The sequence below is a fragment of the Desmodus rotundus genome, chromosome X, assembly GCF_022682495.2.
Source record: "Desmodus rotundus isolate HL8 chromosome X, HLdesRot8A.1, whole genome shotgun sequence".
Lineage (NCBI taxonomy): Eukaryota > Metazoa > Chordata > Mammalia > Chiroptera > Phyllostomidae > Desmodus > Desmodus rotundus.
The window spans coordinates 79,994,761-80,018,894 of record NC_071400.1 but is presented as its reverse complement, the minus strand read 5'-3'; the positions used below and the strand labels follow the sequence as shown (position 1 = coordinate 80,018,894).

The 24,134-nt window shown below is 37.9% G+C and overlaps 1 protein-coding gene across 1 annotated transcript in view; it reads right to left on the bottom strand.

The window, feature by feature from the left end:
* The window catches only part of DMD (dystrophin), a 1,965,474-nt gene extending 1,948,621 nt beyond the window's left edge, over positions 1–16,853 (bottom strand). Inside the window, exon 1 of the mRNA XM_053917632.1 lies at positions 16,739–16,853. Coding sequence (XP_053773607.1) covers positions 16,739–16,745 — 7 coding nt within the window. The 5' untranslated portion in view covers positions 16,746–16,853. The remainder of the gene's footprint in view (positions 1–16,738) is intronic.
* Positions 16,854–24,134: the final 7,281 nt, after the last annotated feature.

Below are 24,134 nucleotides of genomic sequence, written 5' to 3'. Positions count from 1 at the left end.
GACCGAACGGCTAGACAGAACAATAAAGCATGCACATTTTACAGATACAGAGATTATGACTTTGATACATGAGACTAACATGTATAAAGGTGTTAGGAAGAATGCTTGTTTTTCAGTCCAAAGATGTTGTGATGTCACAACAGATAACTTGTGTTGATAATATTATAAAGTTATTTCCTTTAATTCCTCTCCATTGAATTCACAGTCAGCTGTTACAGAACAGAAAGTAGCCGAAGAAGAAATTAAAGAACTGGAATGGAAAAAGTCCTACCTGGAGCGCAGCGTGAAGGAAACCAAGGACAACATCCGGGGCTGCAGGTGGCAGGAAGGGCACAACCGGAAGCCTCTATGGAAGCTTTCCCTCCTGACCCCTCTCATTCCTGGCAAGGCCAAGGGGCAGGGTGAGGGGAAATGGCCTCTGTTTTACCTCATGGATGTTTTATCTGCATGATCTGGATACTCTATGTTTTCTACATCACCGTGAGTCTCTTTCAAATCCCAACCCTGTATTTTTTCTCCTGGCTCTGCCTGCTATCCATGCCCAAAACACTCCTCTCCTCTCCCCAGGGGTTGTCATGAACTCCCAGGATGGGGAAAATGGGAGCCAAGAGAGAGAGTGCAGTTCTGCCCAGGCCCCCGATTAGTCATGCTGGTCAGACCAATGGAAGGACTCTGTGCCAAAGTAAATAAATAAAATAAAATATGTTTTCGATAAAAATGGTATCCACCTGCCCACGCCATGCTGAGTGTTCAGCAATTTTTGGCCAAAAACAGCATGACCCCTGTGCCCCACCCTCCCTATTCACCTAATCTTGCCCCAGCAACTCTTTTTTGCTTCCCTGATGAATAAAGGTCCTCAAAGGCAAACATTTTGCTGATGTGGAAGACGTGAAACAAACAAACAAACAAAAAAGACAGAAGCATGAAAAGGCATCCAAATCAACGAGTTCAAAAACCATTTTGAGCAGTGGGAGAAAAACGAAAACGTCTGGATAGGGGTATTGCATCAAAGGGAGAGTACTTTGAAGATCACTGAAGTTTAAACATGTAAGAATAAGTACATTTTTTTTATAAATAAATTGTTTTTTTGGATTCCCCCCTTGCATTTAGACCAGCACTTATTCTCTATCTTCGCTACATTCAAAAATTCAAAACTGTTTTCTTCATTCATTTGGGCATAAGCAAATGTCAGCATGCCATTATTTTCTTAAAAATGGAAAAGAAAAACAAGCAATCAACTGTAATGTACTCCTTTAACGTGCAATTACAGGTTTTGAATGCATCCTCACTAGAGATTATGGTTATACCCCCACCTCCCTTTCACCCAACTACTTGTTGTGCCCAGGGTTAATGTGCTTACTTACGAATTATGCAACAAGTGTCAATGTATTTACATTTTGTAAATGTAGTCATGATATTTGATTTTCTTGAAACGTAATAAAAGATGTCTGCTTTGGCTACTATAATCCTACAAATGATTGCTTCATTCTCTAATAAATTAATACTGTAATGTGCACACAACTGGATTCTGCAAGCCTCAAGGTGTTTTTCAAACACACTGCATTACATTTCCCTATGTATGAAAAGGACTGTGTATAATGAATGAATAGAATTTCTACAAAAAGCATCAAAATAAATAATTAAATATGCATAGCTCCTGGCATGTGTCTTCCTATCGTAGAAAACTGTGATTTTAAAGAAGGGATAAATTTTGGAACCAATTTTCTATAAATTTATGCATCTTTGAGATTTTCCCTCCGCAGAGATGATTTAGGAGATTATAAAAGAACTAAATGTGTTCACATCTTTATTACTCCCTGAGAGCACAAAGCTGTGTATTAGAGCAAGCAGGGTGTAAACAGCTCATCTCATTGGACACATCCATTGAATTCTTTCTTACTCTCCTTGCAGCTGTGGGGAACCTGTGTTTTGGCAGACAGTCCAGATGTGGACCTGAGATTTAGGCTGTAAACCAATCACATGTCAGCTCTGCTTTCCCATTGCTGGCATTGTATATCTCCTACTTTCTAACCTCATATTCCTTAGAAAGTAGTTCTCATTTTCTAATGGCAACTCAGTGGGGAAATGGAATTAGATATATGCTTTTAATTTCAGGCATACTTTCAATAAGCATGATGCATACACAGTACACCTGGGTTGGTGAAGGCCATGATTTTCTTTTTTAAAAATATATTTTATTGATTATGCTATTATGGTTGTCCCACTTTTTTCTCCCCGTTATTCCCCTCTGTGCCATACCACCCTCCCACCAGCATAACCCACCCCGCTTAGTTCATGTCCATGGGTCATACATATAAGTTCTTTGGCTTCTCCATTTCCCATTCTATTTTTAACCTCCCCCTGTCTATTTTGTACCTACCTATTATGCTTCTTATTCCCTGTACCTTTTCCCCCATTCCCCCTCCCCACTGATAACACTCTATGTGATCTCTATTTCTGTGCCTCTGTTCCTGTTCTAGTTGTTTGCTTAGTTTGTTTTTGTTTTTGTTTTTAGTTTTAGTTGTTGATGTTTGTTGTCATTTTACTGTTCATAGTTTTGACCTTCTTCTAGTTTTTAGATAAGTCCCTTTAACATCTCATGTAATAAGGGCTTGATGATGAGGAACTCCTTTAACTTCACCTTATCTGGCAAGCACTTTATCTGCCCTTCCATTCTAAATGAAAGCTTTGCTGGATAGAATTATCTTGGATGTAGGTCCTTGCCTTTCATGACTTGGAAGATTTCTTTCCAGCCCCTTCTTGCCTGCAAGGCTTCTTTTGATAAAACAGCTGATAGTCTTATGGGACTCCTCCTTAGAAAAGTCTCTGCTTTTCTCTTGTTGCTTTAAGATTCTCTCCTTACCTGCAATCTTGGGTAATGTAATTATGATGTGTCTTGGTGTGTTCCTCCTTGGGTCCAACTTCTTTGGGACTCTCTGAGCTTCCTGGACTTTCATGTCCACTTCTTTCGCTAGATTGGGAATGTTCTCCTTCATTATTTTTTAAAATAAATTTTCAATTTCTTGCTTTTCCTCTTCTCCTTCTGTCACCCTTATGATTCAGATATCATAATATTTAAAGTTGTCCCAGAGATTCCTAAGCCTCTCCTCATCTTTTTGAATTCTTGTTTCTTCATTCTGTTCTGGTTGAATGTTTACTTCTTCCTTCTGGGCCAAACTGTTGATTTGAGTCCCGGTTTCCTTCCCTTCACTGTTGGTTCCCTATGCATTTTCATTTCTTTCACTTTCATAGCCTTCACTTTTTCCTCTATTTTGCGACCATACTCCATCATTTCTGTGAGCATCCTGATTACCAGTGTTTTGAACTCTGCATATAATAGGATGCCTATCTCTTCATCACCTAGTTCTATTTTTTGGAGTTTTGATCTGTTCTTTCATTTGGGCCATATTTCTTTGTCTTGGTGCACCTGTTACATAGTAAGAGGTGGAGCCTTAGGTGTTCACCAGGGTGGAACAACCCACATCACTGCATTGTGGTGGGGTCAGAGAGGGCACAACTCCACTTGCTGGGCTCTTGCCCTGCTTGCAGTCACTTCCTCTGATACCCACCAGCAAATTGGGCCCTTCTGGTGCTGATTCCTGGGTAGATGAGCTTGTGTACATTCTATGACCCTGTGGGTCTCTCCAGTGAACTCTCTTGTGAAGCTGCTACCACAATCCCCCACAGGTTTTTATAGCCAGAGGTTTTGAGGCTTTCTTTTCCTGTGCTGGAGCCCTAGGTTGCACGTTCTGTCTCACTCCCCAGTTGTTCTTCCTGGTTTATGTGCATACAAATGTGGGAGGGCTGGCTCCATCAGCTGCAGCCTCCCCCACCCAGTCCTCCAACTGTCTCCTTGCCATACATCTTCTCAGAAATCACACAAATGGAGTTCACATGGAAGGGTTATCAATGGGGAGGGGGAGTAGGGACAATGGGGGAAAAGGTACAGGGAATAAGAAGCATAAATGGTAGGTACAAAATAGACAGGGGGAGGTTAAGAATAGTATAGGAAATGGAGAAGCCAAAGAACTTATATGTATGGCCCATGGACATGAACTAAGGGTGGGGGAATGCTGGTGCGAGGGGGGTACAGGGCAGAGGGGAATAAAGGGGAGAAAAAATGGGATAACTGTAATAACATAACCAATAAAATATACTTTTAAAAAACCTTCACTATTGTCAATAAAATGAATAAAGTTCATACCATAAAAGTGAGTGGTCTCATTACCACTCTGAAAAAGGATACAAAAATGGAATTCTTAAGTGCTATCAGAACAAATGAACATCATCACTAAGACTTACAGCAGAAGTACTAAAAGCAGGTAGTAACTCACATCTCTATTGCTAAATATGTTTGCTCCCAAGCAAGTGGAGTGAAATCATGCAAAGTGTTTGATATTTGAACTCTGATAAATCTGGTTCAATTTCCCTGTGTCTCACAAGTAGCTTAAACTCACTGAAGCTTGATTTATAGACCAATAAAATGAGGATAATAAAACATATTTTAGTGTTGTTCAAAATATGTAAAATAATGCATGAAAAGTATGTAGTACGGCATCTGGAATGTAAAAAGAAAATAAACAGTATGTATTACTATATTAGTAATTATGTTTTGTGACCTAAATTTACTCCTGGTTGATGAAAGAAAAAATATTAGAAAATGAATACTCTTATGAATCCACTAAAGAAAAACTGGACTGTCTTCAATTTGAACCAAATGTGGAATGGGGAGATTGAAGTACCAAGAATAAATATGAGAAGAAGCTGAATGTAATAATAAAGTTATAGAAGACAAAAATAAATCTGAAACCAAAAGAAAACTGTAAACTGAAATTGTGCATGGCCATGCCATACAACAGCTGGTTAGTCGGGGATATCATTGTTCAGAGCATCGATGAGATCAATCATGTATGACTCTTATTTTCCATTCTGATACTCTGCCATAAATTACTTGGCCTCTCCAGACAGACAAGGAGTTTGAGTCACCACATTAGAAGGAAATAAAGACTCAACATGCAGTTTAACAGAAAAGGTCATTACTTTAGTGTTAAGAGACTTCTGTTCTATTTCTGGTCTTACTAATAACTAGTAAGTAGTAAGTGAACTTATCTGTGAAAGTAGGAAACTATACTAAGTATTCTTTAAGGGTGTCTGAGCTTTAAATTCTAGGCTTCTATAAAATATATCTCCCTAGATGTTTGCAATATATACATAATAAACACAATGTTCATATCCAGGAAAAATAATGAACCCTTCCATGTCAATTAAAAAATAGGCACACCTCCATAGAAAAATAAGGATGAGAGTTACTAAAGATAACATCCACACGACCAACACATATAAAGAGTCATGAGTCATTAGTCAACTCAACAGTCATTAGAAAAACTTGAATTAAAAAACACAATGAGATACTACAGCCAGACTGCAAGGTGGCTAAAATTAAACACTGGTAATACTAAGCATTGACAAAAATATCCCGAACTTTCACATAGGGATGGTAAGTAAGTTTGTTTACCTACTTTTAAAAAACTCCCTGGCATTCTCAACGAAAAGTGGGTACCTGGCTATTCTGCGACCCAGTCATTCTACTTCTTGGTATTCGCATGAGAGCTGTGCATGTATACATGCAAAAGCTGCAAAAATGTTCAGAGTAGCATTAATTGTAGAGGCCCCAAATGGAATCAATCCACATGTCCATCAAGACTAGACCGGGGTAAGCAAACTGTGGTATATTCATCCAATGACAGACAAACCACAACGAAGATGACTGAGCCACAACTGCGAGCAACAGAAGAGATGGATCTCGAAACACCATGTTGAGAAACAGAAATCAGACACAACAGGATCTATATTGTATATTCCCAACGAAATAAGGTTCAGCAATGGTGTATCGTAATCGATGCTGGGTTAGAAGTCAGTTTGGGGCTTATCTTTGGGGGATTCTTGACTGAGAAGGCTAAGAGTGGAGTTTGGGGATATGGGTAATATTTTCTTACCTTGAGTATTCACTAGGATGTGTTCACTTGGTTAAAATTCATCGTGTTATAAATAAGCAAGCAAAATAGAACCAGAGACGCTGAAATAAAGATCAAACTAACAGTAGCCAGAGGGGAGGTGGGAGGGGGTAACAAGGGGAAAAGGGGGGAGGGTTATCAAAGAACATGTATAAAAGGACAGATGGACAAAGCCAAATGGGGTGGGATCGAGGGTGGGAGGTGGGGGGGATGGGGAGGGAAGTAGTGGGGAAAATAGAACTCAATGATGTTACCAGTTTAACTAAAGATTAAGCTTTTACATAAAACACTGAATTTTAAAATAAAAATAAATAAAATAAAATTTCATTTAAAACCCTTCAAAAAATAAATACAATTCGCTGTGTTGTATACTTATTGATTAGTAAACTTTTATGTATTTGTTATATTTTTAGAAAGAGTTTTAAAAACTAAGCCAGACAGAATTGCTTTTACCTACAAAGGAAAATTACTCCAATAATGAATGTTGGGAGGAAAATTTCCTTGCCTTTAGCCTGTATATAAATTACTTCAGAGAGTCAGAGATGTGCACGCATGCGTACATACACACATGTACATAGGTAAGAAGAGGGGAGAGAGGAAACGGGAAAGGAAGGAGGTAAGAGGGGAGAAGGAAGGGAAAGATAGGGAGGGAGGGAAGAGGGAGGCAATCTAGACAATGCAATTGTTCAGACAATACCTTGCATATTGTCTATTTCAAATGAAAACATCAACCTGTATATTTTGAAGTTCCTAGGAGTCAGAGGCAAAGCTGCAGAACAAATGAATCGGATGCTGTTGAAGTTGGATGAAATTTTTCTGCTTATTTAACACACTTTCCTCATGTTCCAGCTCTCTGTAGCATCAGGCATATCCCATATAGAATGCCATTCTTTTAGCCCCCCTTTGTAATCTCTGAGCTCTAATTCTGTGATTAATTTAAATATGTGGGCAATGTTTTGGGGCAGCTTCTAATTAAAGATAGATATGCACCAAGATAAAATAACATGAAAATTTCTCTAAAGATAGCGTTGGAAAGATTTCCCAGGGATAGACGTACATAAATTGTTAAGAGACGTACTTATTTTTTTTTAAATCCTCCTAAGAGAAAGTTTGCATGGCCACACTCGCATGGGTTTGAAACTGTTCTATCTCATTGTCTGCAGTTGCCTTTTACAACAGTCCAAACCCCTTCATTCTAGATCTGATTTCAATGAAGATGAACAATGGCTGGTAGGCAAATGCCTAGTCATTTCACATGAAAGTCCAGAGATATGATACTTCTCACTGTACCTAGATGCCTAACCATTTTCCCTTCAGTCCACGTTCTTTCCCTTCCGCTATCATTTTGCTCTTTCATAGACTTGCCAGTTCTCTCCCATCACACAAACTATGATCCCCGGAAGCCTCCAGCTCATTCCCAAGCTGGCTTTTCTATCTGGACTCTCAGCTGTGCTGTCCTTGGTAAGCTGTCACTGTAGATATTTCTCCTTTCCTATCCACATAAAACACATTCATCTGGAAATTCCTCAGGGATCACATCTTAATCACCCTGCTCTAGCACAGAGCCGGATATCATCTATCCATAAATATGTATTGGATGAATGGAAAGCAGCAGAAACAACCAGTCATTTTAGTTGGTGGGCTCTAATCCTGTTCTGGATGACCAAATGGAGAAAGGGGTCTGCTTCTGGTCACCATGGCTACGGGAGTAGTCAGCCCATGAGTGGGTCAGCAGCCAAAAGGATATAAAGTTGAGATTCTTGCTCACCATATTAACGTTTCCACATTACCATCACAGGTAGCTGTTTACTCAATTTCCTCCTTTACTTTTTTAAAATTAAATTTATTACGGTGGCATTGATTATTGAAACTATTATAGGCTTCAAGTGTACATTTCTGTGATACATGATTCACAGGGGCCAAGACATGGAAACAACCAAAGTACCCTTTGACAGATGATCGCATAAAGAAGATGTGCCACATACTCATACATATACAATGGAATACTACTCAGCCATAAGAAAGAAAAGATTAAATACTGCCATTTGCAACAACAAGAATGGATTTTGAGAGTATTGTGCTAATCTCCTCCTTTTTATAGTTGTCACAGAACATAAATACCACCATTTGCCTGAAACCTATAACATTTCAGGTTCACATTTGCACCACTTTCCATAATTCAGCTTACTGTTTCTCTAATGCATCCTTCCACCTGTAATATGTAAAAGAGGAAGCTGTGCTAGTAAACTCAGCATAGGATGGTCCTTGACATGTGTTGCCCTGGGAGCACAATAATCAGTTGTAACAATGCCACAACCAGAGTAGACTGATACTCCTAAGTGTCCTTTCCCCGCTTGTTCTTCTCAGTTGTTTGCGTTGGTCTCTGGATTGCCAGGTAATGGCAATTTTCCTTTGGGAATGGCGATAGGCACCATTTATGTTCAAGTATGTACGGGTAGTGATTAATCTCAGTGCACGTGATTAATCTCAGTGCACTCTGGATTCTGTAAGCCCAAACCCCAAGGAAGTGGAACGTTTTCTGGAGGCCAGTCATGCTAGACATATAGTGGAAATGTCTTGCTTTTAAAATTGAAGTCGGCTTTCCAAAGTCCATGTCGATGTTTAATATTTAAAAGTAGCCTTGCTTCCTTCAGAACCTCACTTGATTTCGCAAGTACTGTTTATGGTTGAAGACGTAGAGAGTTTATAAACAAGGTTTTCTTTCAAAAACTTCGGTTTTCAAAATTATCAAAGAAGCTACTACAACATTACAGCTAAGTCTATTTTTTTTTTCCATTTAATTTAAAGACAGTGTGAATGAGTCCTGAAGACATAGTCTTATCTTTTACTAATATCTACATAGAGTGGATTAAATCTCTGGAAAGCTATATCTGTGCAGAGAATCTATGAATTTCTTGAGGTCAGAAAATAAACCATAAAAAGACAAAGCCTTTAAAAAGCTTCAAGCACTATGCCTGCAAAGAGGTTACTTTACATATGTTAAATATGCATTAATTTGATCTTATAAAAATATCATTTCAAATGTATCTATTTTTACTCCCCCAAATCTTAATTTTTCTTCATGTTACGAATTTTTGCTCACTTGCCATTGTTTATTTTTTCCTGTGCCCCTACCCATATACTACATGAAGACATCAGGATAAACAAAACCCCAGCACTGTGTTAAGGTCTGTATAAGAGTTTCACAGTAAGATAGCCAGCTCTTTCTGTATTTTATCTTCCTGAAGGACATATAAATGCACCAATATTTTAAATACTATTGGCTATCTGATAACACCGTGAATATATACTTTAAACCAAAGGGAAAGGAGAGTTATATTTATTTCCTTCCGCAAACAATTTAAAGACGCTGAGTTTTTATTTTGTGTACTAAAAGATAAGGAACAAGGGAAATAAATGGAAAGTCAAATCTTTTTAAACATCTGGATTTTCTTGTTTGCTTTTATTATTTTAATAAAAGAAACAAGGAAAACATGGAAAACCACAAAATCTTACCTAACACACTCTAAAATTCGCTCAATTTTCCAATAAGAAGTATGCTTGTTTTACTTATTACGTGTCTTTACTAGAAATAGAACTAAAAAGAATATCTTGGAAGAACAATGTACCTTCATTAGTCCCCTGAGAAATTTAGTGATTATGGGGAATGTCGACCAGAGCTCAGTATTCTTACCCTTGGAATCAAGAAAAGAAAAGTCCTCTAAAAGATCAAGATCTTTGAGAGCAAGAAGAAGAACTAAATTTGCCAGGGGTTAGAAGCCCTCTTCTTATCAATTTCAGGCAAGAAGCAATCTCTATCTGCAAAGTGAAAAGCAAGCCAACTAAGGAGAAGATCTATGTGACTACAATTACATAAAATTGACTGGATGGTTGAAAAACAATATTTTTTAAAACTTTTTATAAAAGGTTTACTCAGCACATTGATTTTCATTTCATTCGCAGATAAAATAATAAAATCATTTCCACACACCCAACAGTTCCCTCATGGCAGTTTTTTCTCAATTGCCTCTTTTGCCTTCCCTCAGAGCTTTACCCCTCTCCTCAGGGAGTCTCCCTCATTGCTCTCTATTCCTAAATCATAAGGAAGGAATTTCCTTCAGACCCTTCATCCTTGTATCTGTTACCATAGAGACAGGCATCACAAGATAGCTGCCCAGTTACATCCTCATGGAAATAAAATAAGAACCCTATAGGTGTTACAGGAATGCCCAATGCTACCAGTGAGTGGAAATGGCATCCTTCCCTAGAAAAAAAAAATCCGGGGATTTTAGTGTCATAATTATGGAGAATGTCACATATGATGGTAAAACCAGACTCCTTTAATAGTATGCTTAGAATCTAATCATGGTTTTCCTTATGATTTGAAAAATAACCCCTTCTCATACACATGTGTTCAGAGAACTATCTCAAATATTTCACTGCTAACTTTTAAGTCTAGCCTTTTAATCAATCATATACTAACAGTGTCAACTGTTCCAGAATTTTGTTATTCTTTGATCCCCTCTGGACCATATTTTTATCAAGAACACCCCCATCTGTTTCTAAAAGGTGAGCAACTCTCTGGAAGTGTATAAAGCAAAAGCTGCTTAGAGACTTCAGACACTTATGAAGAGAGAAACGGGTAGGAGCAAGAAATGATTTTTACTCACTTTGCCTTGTTTCCCAATGACTTCTGCACTTTCTGCAAGTCTGCTGAAATCACACAATAACTACACAGTAACAATAAAAAATAATGGAATCTTAGGTAAGTTCAGCAAAATCAGTGGGTTTAGGCAAAACAGATATTGTAACATCAGTGATTGCAGACTTCAAATTTTCTTTTAGAGACATTAAATAATAAACACTCCTTAGGATGTAAACATCTCTCAATAGACGAACAGCTAAAATACCCCCATGATAAACTCCTACACTGTATGTTTGAACCACTTTTCAAAGTCTGCAGTACTGAAATTCTATGGGTGGTCACAATTTCTGCTGATGGTCTTCAACTGGTATTTAATTGTGACCTAGCTTGTTCTAAATACTTGATTCAATGAGCAAACAGATAAGTCCTTTGAAGAGTCTAGAGATGAGGTCAGCGAACTTTTACTACCCAAGGCCTGACAGGAAATATTTTTGGCTACGTGGACCATATGGTCTCTGTCATGACTACTTAACTGCTGTGTTATCATGAAAACTGTCAAAAATAATATGCATACAAATAGGTATGGCTATTCCCCAGCAAAACTTTATAAATAGACACATACATTGAAATTTCAATGTGTCACAATATTATTTCTTTTAAAAAAATCATTTGGCAATGGAAACACCATTCCTAGCTGGCTGGCCAAACAGAAAGAGGCGTGTCGCATAACCCATCATTTGCTCACTCCTAGCCTGGAGAGCTCCAGAGGTCACTTGAAGAAATGTATGAAAAGGGGAATATTTCTTTTCATGAATTGATTAGACTCACAGATTCCTAAAATTAGAAATTATCTGGACCATCTTCAATTATTCCATTCCCAGCACTGAGTACAAGGAGTACAGGCATCTCACAAAGCAATCGATTCTCCGATATACAATGAACTGGAAGAATGTTTTCCTTCACTACAAGAGACGTTCTGAGTCTCATCCCTCTTTTACATTACAGCTCCTCTAATATTTGAAGTAAGCTTCATTTGTTTATTCTTATTCTTTCCAACATTCTTTGATTTTCCCTTTTCTAGTACCTTCTATGCCCCTCACATGTAGTTTGTAGCACCTTTCACCGTCCATATACTTTTCACCGAACACTGAACATGCTCCCTAATGTTCCTCTACATTCTTTTTTCTTCATTTTTTAAATCTTTTCTGTTTCCTCCCTGAGAGGATGTGTGTCCAACAACATTACTTTGTATAATTTGGTTTCGATGCCATAGGAAACTATGACTGATACTAAAATGATGGCCAACAAATTCGTTAAGTTCGATGACCTGTTGGGAAGCTTTACCTCTCACACATCATACTCATCGGATTGATTTTGAACCTTAACAGAGAACTTTATTTCTATTGAAACTCATCTTTTTGGTTTCATTGCATATTCTAGGTAGTTATAACCCTTTGATACACTAATAACGCAATGTATTTGTTCCCTTTTCTGGTTAGACAAGCTATTTTGGTCTTTTTTCATATATTGGGTATTAATATTTCATGGGCCAACCAGGGCCAAGGTCAGAATCACAGAGCACACTAAGAAAAATTAGGTCCAAGGCAGATAGAGCCAGTTGGATTGAGCTACCTCATAGTGAGGGGCCTGCTTCCTGGTTTACAATGATTCATTAATTAACAACCAAAGGCAGAATAATTTAGCAACTTAATTAATCTACCAGACATACCAAACAGCAAACATTTTTCCATCTTGACTATGTTACACAAATCTTCGACACATTCCATGGTGGAATTAAGACAACTAGCTATATCTCATACTGCTTCATGTAACCTTAGAGAATTGTGGCCTATATTACTTTAACCCTCATTCTAAACCTTCCCATCTTCCTCAGGAATTCTCACCTTCTCAGAGAGAAAAATACCGCTTATTTCTCTCAGAAAAAAATTCCAAATTTCCCATATGACCAGTTATTTAATCTTTAACAACCCTAATTAATCTTTGCATCACCCTAATTATGAGCTTTCTTTTTCATTTTCCATTTTTGTTTGTTCAATTCCAGGTTCAATTTAAAATATTGTTGTGGCTGTCTCTTTAACAATACTGATTCTTTTTTCAGATGTTTGAGGTTGGGCCCCAAAAACCCCAGAAGTTATTCATTAAAAAATTGTGTATTTATGCTTAAATGTTTAAACTTCAGTCACCTTCAAAGTACTCTCCATTTGATGCAGTACACCTATCAAGATGTTTTTTCCACTGCTCAAAATAGTTTTTGAACTTGTCGATTTGGACACCTTTTAGTGCTTCCGCCAGTTTTTTGGTTCACCACTTCCACATCAGCAAAATGTTTCCCCGTGAGGACTTTTTCCATCCAGGGAAACAAAAAAAAACCCGTCACTCGGGGCGAGATCAGTGAATAGGGAGGTTGGGGCAGAGGGCATCATGCCATTTTTGGTCAGAAACTGCTGAACACAGCGCGGTGTGGGCAGGTGCGCTCATAAATCACCCATCAAGAAATGGGCAAAAACGTTGAAAGAGTCTTCAAAAAAAAATTCACTGAAGCTGAACGCAGCCTCTCACAATGCCAGCTGGTCCAGTGATACAGGTGGGTTCCTAGAATACTCACCTGGCAGGGGATGCCTGCACTACAAGGGCCCTGCCCTCCAGAAGATAATTCCATTTTGGGGGGGATCACCCCTCATATATATGTGTCTTTGGGTGTGTGTGCACATGCTTATAAGATTTGTCTTTATTTGCTTTTTGATTGTTAAAAGAGAGATGGAATGAGAATTGGAGAATAATAGGAAGTACCATGCTTCTCAAGAAAAAAAAAACATTTCAAAGCATATTTCTTAAATGATAGTATCTCCCTATCAAAAAATGATGCTCATTTTTCTGGATGAAGAGCAATGCATCTCAAGGTGGGCAACTCAGTCACAAGTGGGAACTTTCAATAAATAATACTTCCATGAATGGAAAACTAAGGGACATTTATAAAATAAAAGTAATGATGCTGAATAAGATTTTCATCGAAAAGAGACAAGTAGTTCCTATAGTTGCTTTTATAGGATAAATTCCTTATGAAAGACAATCTAGGTTTGTAGAGAATCGGGCAAAAGCCACAGAGATTTATACAAGTAAATAATTTTACACTTGAAAAATATATATGAGTATAGTCCATTTCATTTGTCCCACTTCTCTTTCACCCATTCTTTCTGTTTTTATGTATTTCTTCTTCATTTGTCCCCCCTGAATCTCTCGAGAAAACACAAAATTAAGCAACTGGGATTTGGAGACTTGACATAGTTTCAGCACGTTGTGTGCTAATCATGTTCCACAGCCGGGAAGATTGGCGAGCATTTCTAAGTCTTACCAATGCATTTATCAATAAGGGTATGCCTGCTGTTCAGGTGTGTGGCCCAAAGCCTTTAAGATTTCATTAATAATCAACAGCTGGTGCCACCTAGTGTCTGTCTTCTCCATTCATCAGTGGAATCAAATGCAGAGCACTCACTAGTCACAAACGGAGCAGTCTGAACTATACGCAAAAAAAACACGGTTTGGAATCTAACAAAATAAATAACAAACAAAGTAGAAATAGACTCACAGATACAGAGAACAGACTTACAGCTGTCAGACGGGAGGGGGTTGCAGGGCTGGGTGATAAAGGTGAAGGGATTAAGGGGAAAAAAAACACCCAAAACTCACACAACAGTAAGGTGATGACCAGAGGGAAAGTGGGGTGGGGGAGATAGGAGAGGGTCGAGGGGGGATAAATGGTGATGGAAGGAAACTTGACTTGGGGTGGGGAACACACAGTACAATATATAGGTGCTGTGATGTAGAATTGCACACTTGAAACCTATATAATTTTATTAACCAGGGTCACCCCAATAAATTCAACATAAAATAAATCCCTTTCATTGTAAAAAAAAAAAAAAAACCCACAAAAGAAACACAAAAAGACACGGTTCGGGGAGTCCAGTGGCTGATTTAAATTACACGATCTTCATTGAAAGGAAAAGCCTTCTTTTTAAAGTAACTATGGTAACAGGAGTGTGAGGCTAACAGGAAGCTCACATTTTTCTCACAGGAGACAATTCACAAAAGGAGAGTCCTACTAAAGATGTAATGTAAAAGAGTTTTCCCAGACTTGAATTGTCACTTCGAATGGTTATAAAGTTGAAAAATAAAATTGACACAAGAGAACTGTATTTAAACTATAGCACAAATACAGACAATTTCCGTCAATCAGTCAACAAATGGGTGAATATCATTGGGAGGCAAAATTCTCTCAGTCCCTGAGCTGCCCAGAGATGAAGGAAGTCCTGTAACACACAGTACTCCAAAGTATTGACAGGAAAACATGAAGTTGCCTGAACTACATTATAAAAAATGTTTGCTGCTGAAACTACACATTTAGAAAACTCTTTTGTTTCTTGCTGGATGTATGAATTATCTATTCAACCAGTCATGTATGCTTCAAGGTTAAAAAGTACTCATCAAAATCTGTAACTATTTTTCAAAACATAACTTAGTAATTAATTTGGATGAATCCAAACCCTATAATCAGCCCATAAGTTTCTAATTGATTCACTGTTATTTAAAATACATGTTGTCTCAAGTCACTATTTTTAAGAGGAATATGGAATGGGAAAACATGGACTAACATTCAGGGGGGCAAGTTACATAACAGTCGGTAGTGTTCTTTGCCCAGACTGACTGGGATATTACAATTACTACAGAAAAGATACAGCACATGTGGGCAATAATGTGTGCACCAAAAGGTCACAGTAGATGTTCATACATGATAGTCTATTAACTTGGATGATTTAGCTACTCAGGTTATTGGGGAGACGGGGAAGAGAGCTGGAAGATTATGTGTTATACAGATAGTTAACAATCATGCTTTCCATAGTCAGAAAAATCTATTTCTATATTATTTGTCATCTGCTTTAAACAAGCACTTGTTAAAAACAGCTTTGAATATTTTCTTCTTACCCTAGTGGTCATAAAAATTATTTCAATATATCGGGCTAGTACATACTTAGATTCCCATGACAGCTATGAAGAGAGAATATGGAAAACGATGCACAGTTTCTTCAAAAAGCTGAAATTGTTCTCCTTTCCCCCCAAACTTTATTTTTGGAGCTAAATACAGTCCAGGCTCATGTTCCATTTGTTTAAAAGTACTTATAAGCAGAATCCATTGACTGTGTGGGAAAGAAATATTGCCAAACATCAAAGGGGGTTCTAAAAATTGTACGCAGGCAAGAAAGAACGTAAGACAAAACTCACGAACGTTCCAAACTAACTAAATAAATAAATGTTCCAATTGTCAATAATTTATCATTTTCTGTCATTTTCATTAACAGCTTTCCAAGCCCTATCTGAAACAAGCTGATACAGAGAAATTAAGAGCAGTAATCAAGCGAGAAATGATGGACCAGCTGGGTCGACATCAACTTGGCAAAACGTGAATACAGTTCAATAGCTGAAACAGATGCTAGAGTTGTTGAAAAACCCTGCAGGAGATATTGATGTATTTCCTTCGTATAATGCAGAATGACTGAATAAATGTCAAAAGCTAGAAACTGATGAGGAGAAAAGACTGACAGCCAAACTCCTTATAAAACAGAAACCAAGTGTAACAATTTGCAACCTATTGAAACATTCTATACATTTATTTATCTCGATGTCTGAATATGCCATTATATCAATCAGTCCTTGGAACTAAACTGCATATAACTGAGCTGGGGTAGATTTCCCCATAGATTTTTCTCTCATCATCTACCTGGAGCAACCGAGACTCTTGAAAATTACTTTATTTTAAAATCTTCTAACACTGATTTCTATCCCAGAAGTGTTTCCCTGACGTTGGAGGCAAGCACACCCCCCCAAAATCTAACGCAGCACAAGGAAATTTTCAAATCTATTCTGTAAAAGCAACACTGTTTGCAGAGTTTGAAAAGCTCGGCAACAAACCCCAGCTACCAACAGCTGCTTGTTCAAACATATGCTTTGTCATGGTCAGCTTCTAATTGTATTCATAATGATGCAATAGCTTTAATAATCCTACCTTCCATGCCAGCTGTTTTTCCTGTCACTCCATCATGCCAATAAGTTGGCTTCTGTAACAAATCAAGATAGTGCAAAACAGCATCTTTCTCCTGATTCTGTCATCTTCCTGAAAGCATTCTATTACTGCCGACTGCTGGGAACCAGAAAGTCAATAGAATTCCAACAGCTCTCCTTTCGCATGATTCAAGTTAGGTTAGGTGGGTATGCCTAACATGATTCTCTCAGTCATTTATTATGCAGCTGCTACAACGTCGGTGTGGTAACCACTCTGACTATCTGATACGTCAGTCAAAGCAAACCTACACCTCGGAGCAAACGCAGGAGTCAGAGCAGCGTTCTTCTGCATTTAACGAGCATTCTTGCTGCCTTAAAAAAAAAAAAAAAACCCACAGAGAATCTGCAAATCTCTTTCAGTATCTACTCGGTCCTCCATACAGAGGCAAATCCTTTCAATTACAATCTTTTCCTAACTATACCAAGAGCGGAGTTCCTTTGCCACACATCATATTATTCACACTGAAATTTTGGCTGATTTTCACTTATTGTCACAGCCTTTTAAGGGTAAAAACTGTCTCTTCTGCTTGTACTTTTGGAATAAGGAGGCTGTGTGCTCAGCTCTACGTATCTGCTTTATGATACAATACAGCATGCACTTTCTCAAATGGAATTTGCCTCTTATGATTCTATGGAAAATTTGCTAATAAGATGGTTTTTTCCAGGAAAATATTTCTTTTGCACAATGGACCCATTTAAAGTCAGGGACTCCGTGTGTTTCTCCCGAGAGTAGACTCTGTACTTGAATTTTGACTTAGGAGGAGTGCTTCCTTTCGGAAGTAAAGAATTAGATTAGTTGACTCTCTTAAAAAACTTATTTACCAAGTAAAAAAAAAAACCTGTCATTTTAGAAAAATGCATGTTGTATTTTCAAAACATCATGCATGAATCAGTATTTTTAAAATTACAATTGTCATCACCTCTACAGTATGAATTTTATTTCAAACTTCTTGTGGGATTAATAGTTAGAGTTTGAAATAATAAAACAGAAAAACTTTGTGTTTTCATGAGAATAATACTTTATGGGGAGGGGAGATTAATAAAATTGTATGATTGCTTTCAACCACAAATTAGATCTATCCAACTTGGTAGGGAAGCTATTCCCCACCCCCCACAAGCACACACCTTGTTGGGGAGCCTCACTATAAAACTATAAGCAATGATTCATTTAGCTTATGGGATAGCTGCCAATGTCACGGGTCGAAAATACCTTTTGCCCCAATGGTGTGTGTGTGTGTGTGTGTGTGTGTACACATTTTGGCTCCTCTACATCCATTTTAACTTTTCATGTAATAAGCACCAAGAAAAAACAAAATAATCAGCAACTTAGACTTTATTACATTTAATGTATAAGTGCCAGGGAAAAAAAAAGGCAGAAAGATGAACTGAGTCCCTTTGGACCCACACCAAAGTTTCTCAAAAATGAGGTACACATTATCCACATAACAATTATGCAAATACTGGCTTATCAACTGTTGTTTTTTTAATCACTTTATGGTTATCATATCTATGTGAGAGGTTGGGAAAGGCATAATAAATAAATACCATGTGGTTTTGTTTCTACCCTTAGCCGATGCTTACCTCTCAAGCTGCAACTCTTGGCTCTCCTCCTCCCCTTCCCACTATATTCCAGCCATGAGGAACTTTGCTTCCTCTAAATACTGTGTGCCTCACTGTCTCTGAGATACTGCATGCTCTGTTTCACCTTAGCAAAAGCCTCCCCTCACTTTTGATTGCCTACCTTCCATCCAATCTTTAAGTATCAGCTTGAAACATCATTTGCAATGTGAGGCATTTCTCATCCGCTAGATAAAATTATATTTTTCTGCTATGCAATGTCATAGCACCTTGTACTTCCTTTGTATCCATCATAATGGCAAATACTTAAATGGAAGGAAGGTCGGTACTGTTCTCACACACGCAACACAAACCTATATGTACACTTACACATGCATGTATGTACATATCTGTTGCTACTATGTTCATACCTCATACTGAACCAACGATGGTGACTATGATTCTATACATTTTACACATAAGTAAACTAAGGTTCTGAAAAGTTAAAAACTGGGCAAGGGTCACATGACTTTATTTAATTGTTTGTATTCTTTGTTCTAATATTACTTCTTGAGACTGGAGATTATGTTTGTTCTGTCCATTGCTAAATTCTAATATTCTGTGAGGTCTCTGCTAATTGTATCCCATTCATCATTAAGGCTTATGCAATACCCTCTCATATGGCAATGATCAATACAGACGCGAGTCCTATTTCCAGGAGTTTATGGGCTAGGTCAAGAGCTCTAAACTCAGGTTGAAGGGTCCAAGGATAGAATTGAGACATCTGTTAACCTGAATGAAAAAATGACATTTATCTTTTCATTAACCTCTAAAAAAGTATACCATTCCCACCATGGCCTGCGACCTGTGACCCTCACATACCCCACGCCCACTTCCGCTGGGAGCACTTCACTTGGCCTGCCCATTATCTGTCCCCAGAAACTGTGGTAGCCGGCCATGCCAGTGCCTCTTCTCTGGCTCACGGTCCACGGGCTACAGAACTCCACCTCCTCCAGTGTGGGTGTGGGCCAAGGCCCTGCATGAGCAGCTGAAAATGTAACAGGAGAATCGATAACAGAACCTGACAAGAGAAGAAACTATAGAGTATATGTTGGTGTCTCATCTCAAGCTGTCAATATGGTTGGCAAACAAAAACTGTTTTGAAAAAAATTAGAAATTTATCTTATAAGGGGTAATATCCCACATTTATAAAGAACTTATAAAATTCAACACCAAACAAAAAAATCCAGTTTAAAAAATGGACAAAGGATCTGAAGACACACTTCTCCAAAGAGGATACACAGTTGGGAAATAGACATATGTAAAAAGGCTCAACATCCCTAATCATCAAAGAAATGCAAATTAAAACCACAATGGCATACCATCTCACACCCATCAGAATGGCCACCATAAAAAAATCAACCAACAATGAGTGCTGGCGAGGATGTGGAGAAAGGGAAGCCTAGTACATTGTTGGTGGGAATGCAGACTGGTGCAGCCACTGTGGAAAGCAGTATGGAGATACTCCAAAAAATTAAAAATGGAACTGCCCTAGGACCCAGTGATTCTACTTCTGGGAATATATTTGAAGAAACCTAAAACACTAATTCAAAACAATATGTGCATCCCTATGTTCACTATTATTGTAGCATTATTTACAATAGCCAAGATAGGGAAGCAGTCCCAGCACCCATCTGCAGGTGAGAGGATAAAAAGCTGCGGCACACTGAAACAATGGAATACTACTCAGCAGTAAATATAGATGGAAATCTTACCACTTGTGACAGCATGGCTAGAGCTGGAGATCATTCTGCTAAGTGAAGTAAGCCAGTCAGAGAAAAACAAACACCATATAACTTCACTCACATGTGGAATCTAATGAACAAAAGACGCTAACAAACAAAATAGAGACCGACTCACAGATACAGAGAACAGACTGACGGCTCTCAGAGGGGAGGGGGGTTGGGGGCAAGGTAAAACTGTGAAGGGAATAAGCCTCCCAAAACCTCTCCTAGACAGACAACAGTATGGCGATTACCACAGGGGAAGGGGGATGTGGGAATAGAAGAGGGTAAAGGGAAGATAAGTGGGGAGGAGACCTGACTTGGGGTGGTGAACACACAATACAATATAGAGATGATGTACTATGGCAGTCGCACATGCATGAACAATGATGGCTTCACTGTACTAGTCAGTGGGGGTGGTAGACACCATCGAGTGAGCATGTGTACTGTGTGGCCATTGCATTCAAAGTGACTGAGTAAAGCAACAACTCTGCATCAAATTTTGCATTAAGTTTGAACATTCCTCCATTGAATCTATTTGGATGATTCAGAAGACTGCAGCTATGGACCACTGGTGATTGGCAGCTTCATGACAACAATGCACCTGCTCATGCATCACGTCTCATAGAGAGTTTTTTGGAGAAACATCAAATCACCAAGGTGACTCAGCTCCCCTACAGCCAAGATTTGGTGCCCTGTAACTTCTGGATTTTCCCAAAACTAAAATCACCTTTGAAAGGGAAGAGATTTCAGACCATTGATGAGATTCAGAAAAATACGACAGGCCAGCTGATGGTAAATGGGAGAACTGTGTGAGGTCCTAAGGTGCCCACTTTGAAGGGGATGGAGGAGTCATTGTCCTATGTACAATGTTTCTTGTATCTCATATATTCTTCAGTAAATGTGTCTATTTTTCATTTTACATGGCTGGATACCTACTGGACAGACCTCATACATATTAATATCTTTGTCTCCCAAGACTGACAACCTGAGTTTATATCACAGATCTATGGCTTAACATTGATGCGTTGCAGGGTAACTTACTTATCCTCTGTTTACTTTTCTGTAAAGTAGAAATAATAATTGCTCTTTTCTGTTCTTACTGTGAGGATTAAATAAAAGAATAATTATAAAATACTTAGCACAATGCCTGACATTTGTTAAACTTTTAATGACTGTTGGGTATTATTAGTGAGAGCTCGGGACAGATACAAAATTATGATGACAAATAAAAACTGTGACATACAAAGGGATTTAAAAAGACTTTTAGATCAGGAACTGGAACTCACATATACTACTAATTGAAATGTAAAATGGTTGAAACCATTTTGAAAATCAGCCTGGCAGTTTCTTAAAAGGTAAACATAGTAAGAGCCACACCCCATTTCCAGCCTGAGAGAAATTAAAGCATATGTCTATCAGAAAACTTTATATATGAATATTCATAGGAATTATATTTGTAATATCACCAAACTGGAAACAACGCATGTGTTTATCATTATCCGAATGGCTGAACAAACTGTTCTGTACCTATATAACAGAATGCCACTTTGCTGTGGGAAGGACTGGACTATTGTAGATGCGACAGCATGACTAATGTGCAAAATACTTGTGCTAATTGAAAGAAGCCAAACCATACTGCATGGTTTCACTCATACAAATCTAGAAAATGCAAAATGCACCAAAAATGCATCTTCGGTGACTGTAAGCAAAATAATGGCTACCTAGGGAAAGTAGAATGAGAAACGGGGAGGAGGGATACAGTCATGAGGAAACTTTTGAGAGGTGGGTATGTCCACTATCTTAACTGTGGTGATGATTTCATGGAGGATGTGTGGATGGATGAATACAGAGACAGCAAAACATACCACGTTTTACATTTTAGATATGTATAGTCTATTACATACTACTTACATCTCAATAACACTTTTTAAAAACTCCTTTTTACCAGAGTTTAGGCCAATCATATTAAGTTAATTAAAAAATTAAAGTAACACATTATCACTCCTTTCAAAAAGATAATGTACAAAACTTCATAATATCAAATGCATACTCTAAATAAATTTATCAACTGCATATAATAAATGTGAGCCTCCCAAGAAAATAATTTTCGTTACCATCTGCTATTTTTACCTTCTCATGTTATCACTGAATAGCCTGGAAACTGATTTTTGTCCAATTCCACACCAAAATTTTGTCCTATAAAACTTATAATTTTGTTTATTTATTGTGAGCATATAAGCCAGTAAAATACAGAAACTATTAGGCTGGTTACAAAATGATCATCTTCATAAAATCGAACACATTGATCAATATTACTTGTTGCCATATAATCACCCATTGCAGACACCTTGGAAAAAGCTTCCTTTGTTAAGCAATAATAACATATTAAAGGATTTGATTTTATAAGTTACCCTCATTTTACAGCGAACGGCATCATATCAAACTCAGTGAACATTACGAGGGAAAGATGATTGAGTAAAGAGTCAATTGAATTCATGTGACAATGAGACTGAAAATATTAACACATAGCCCTGCATAAAATGTTCTCGCATGCTATATGAAAACTGTTGAGGTGGTGAAAAAAATTAGCCAGATCACTAAACTTTTAAAAATGATTATCTCAGTGAAGTTATACGTGGATCAATAAAAGGCGGGAAGTCTTGCTTCATTATGTGACTCACCCCAGTTTAGATCAAAAGATATTAAGATGTTCCTCATATACACCCATTCACACCCACACACTCCCACAGACACACAGAGCAAATCACAGCACTGTCTCAGATCTCTCCGCTGCCTTCTCATCATCCTTAGAACAAAAGCCCTTATAACATAGCCTGTAACATACCTGGTGATATGCCCCTGATACTACTTTCTCCTCTCCTCTCCCATACTACCTACCTCCTATAGTTTTTTTTATTTTTCTCTAATCACACTGATGGGCCTTATTTCTCTCCAAACATTCCAAGCTCATTCCCACCCTGGGACACTTTATTTTTATTTTTAAAAAATACTTATTGAATCTATTGGGGTAATATTGGTTGATAACATTATATAAGTTTTCCCCTGTTTGGGTGGCTCAGTTGGTTGGAGTGTCCTCCCACACACCACAAGGTTTAGGGTTTGGTTCCCAGTCAGGACACATATCTAGGTTGCAGGTTTGATCCCCTGTTGGGGTGGGTACAGAAGGCAACTGATCGGTGTTTCTCTCTCACATTAATGTTTCTCTTTCTCTCTTCAGTAAAAACATGCCCTCGAGTGAGGATTAAATAATGTTAAAATTATATACGTTTCAGGTATACAATTCTATCATACATCATATGTATATTGTATTGTGTGTGCCCCACCCCAAGTCATCTCCTTCCATCACCATTTGTCCCGTCTTTACCCTCTTCTATTTTCCCCCATTGATCTTTCTTCTGTTAGTCCCCATATGTTGTCTGTATCTATGAGGTTTTATTTTTTGCATAATCCATTCACCTTTTTCACCCAGCTCTCCGAACCCCCTACCCTCTGACGGCATTTCTCTGATGAGTGATGTGGAGCATCTTTTCATTTGTCCATTGGCCATCTGTGTGTCCTCTTTGAAGCAGTGTCTAGTCAGGTCTTTTGCCCATTTTTAATTGGATTGTTTGTTTTGTTTTGGCGTTGCCTTGTACAAGTGCTTTATGAATATTGGATGGTAATCATGTGTATCATTGACAAATATGTTCTCCCGTTCAGTAGGTTGTTTTTTCATTTTGTTTTTTGTTTCCTTTGCTGTGCAGAAACTTTTTGGTTTGATGTAGTCCCATATGTTTAATTTTCCTTTGGTTCTCTTGCCTGAGGAGATATATCAGAAAAAAAAAAAATTGCTGTAAGAAATGTCCGAGATTTTAAGGACTGTCTATTTTAGTTTTATAATTTTTATTCAATTTATTGGAATGACACTGTTAATAAAATTATACAGGTTTCAGGTGCACAATCCTATACTACAGCATCTGTATCTCACATTGTGAG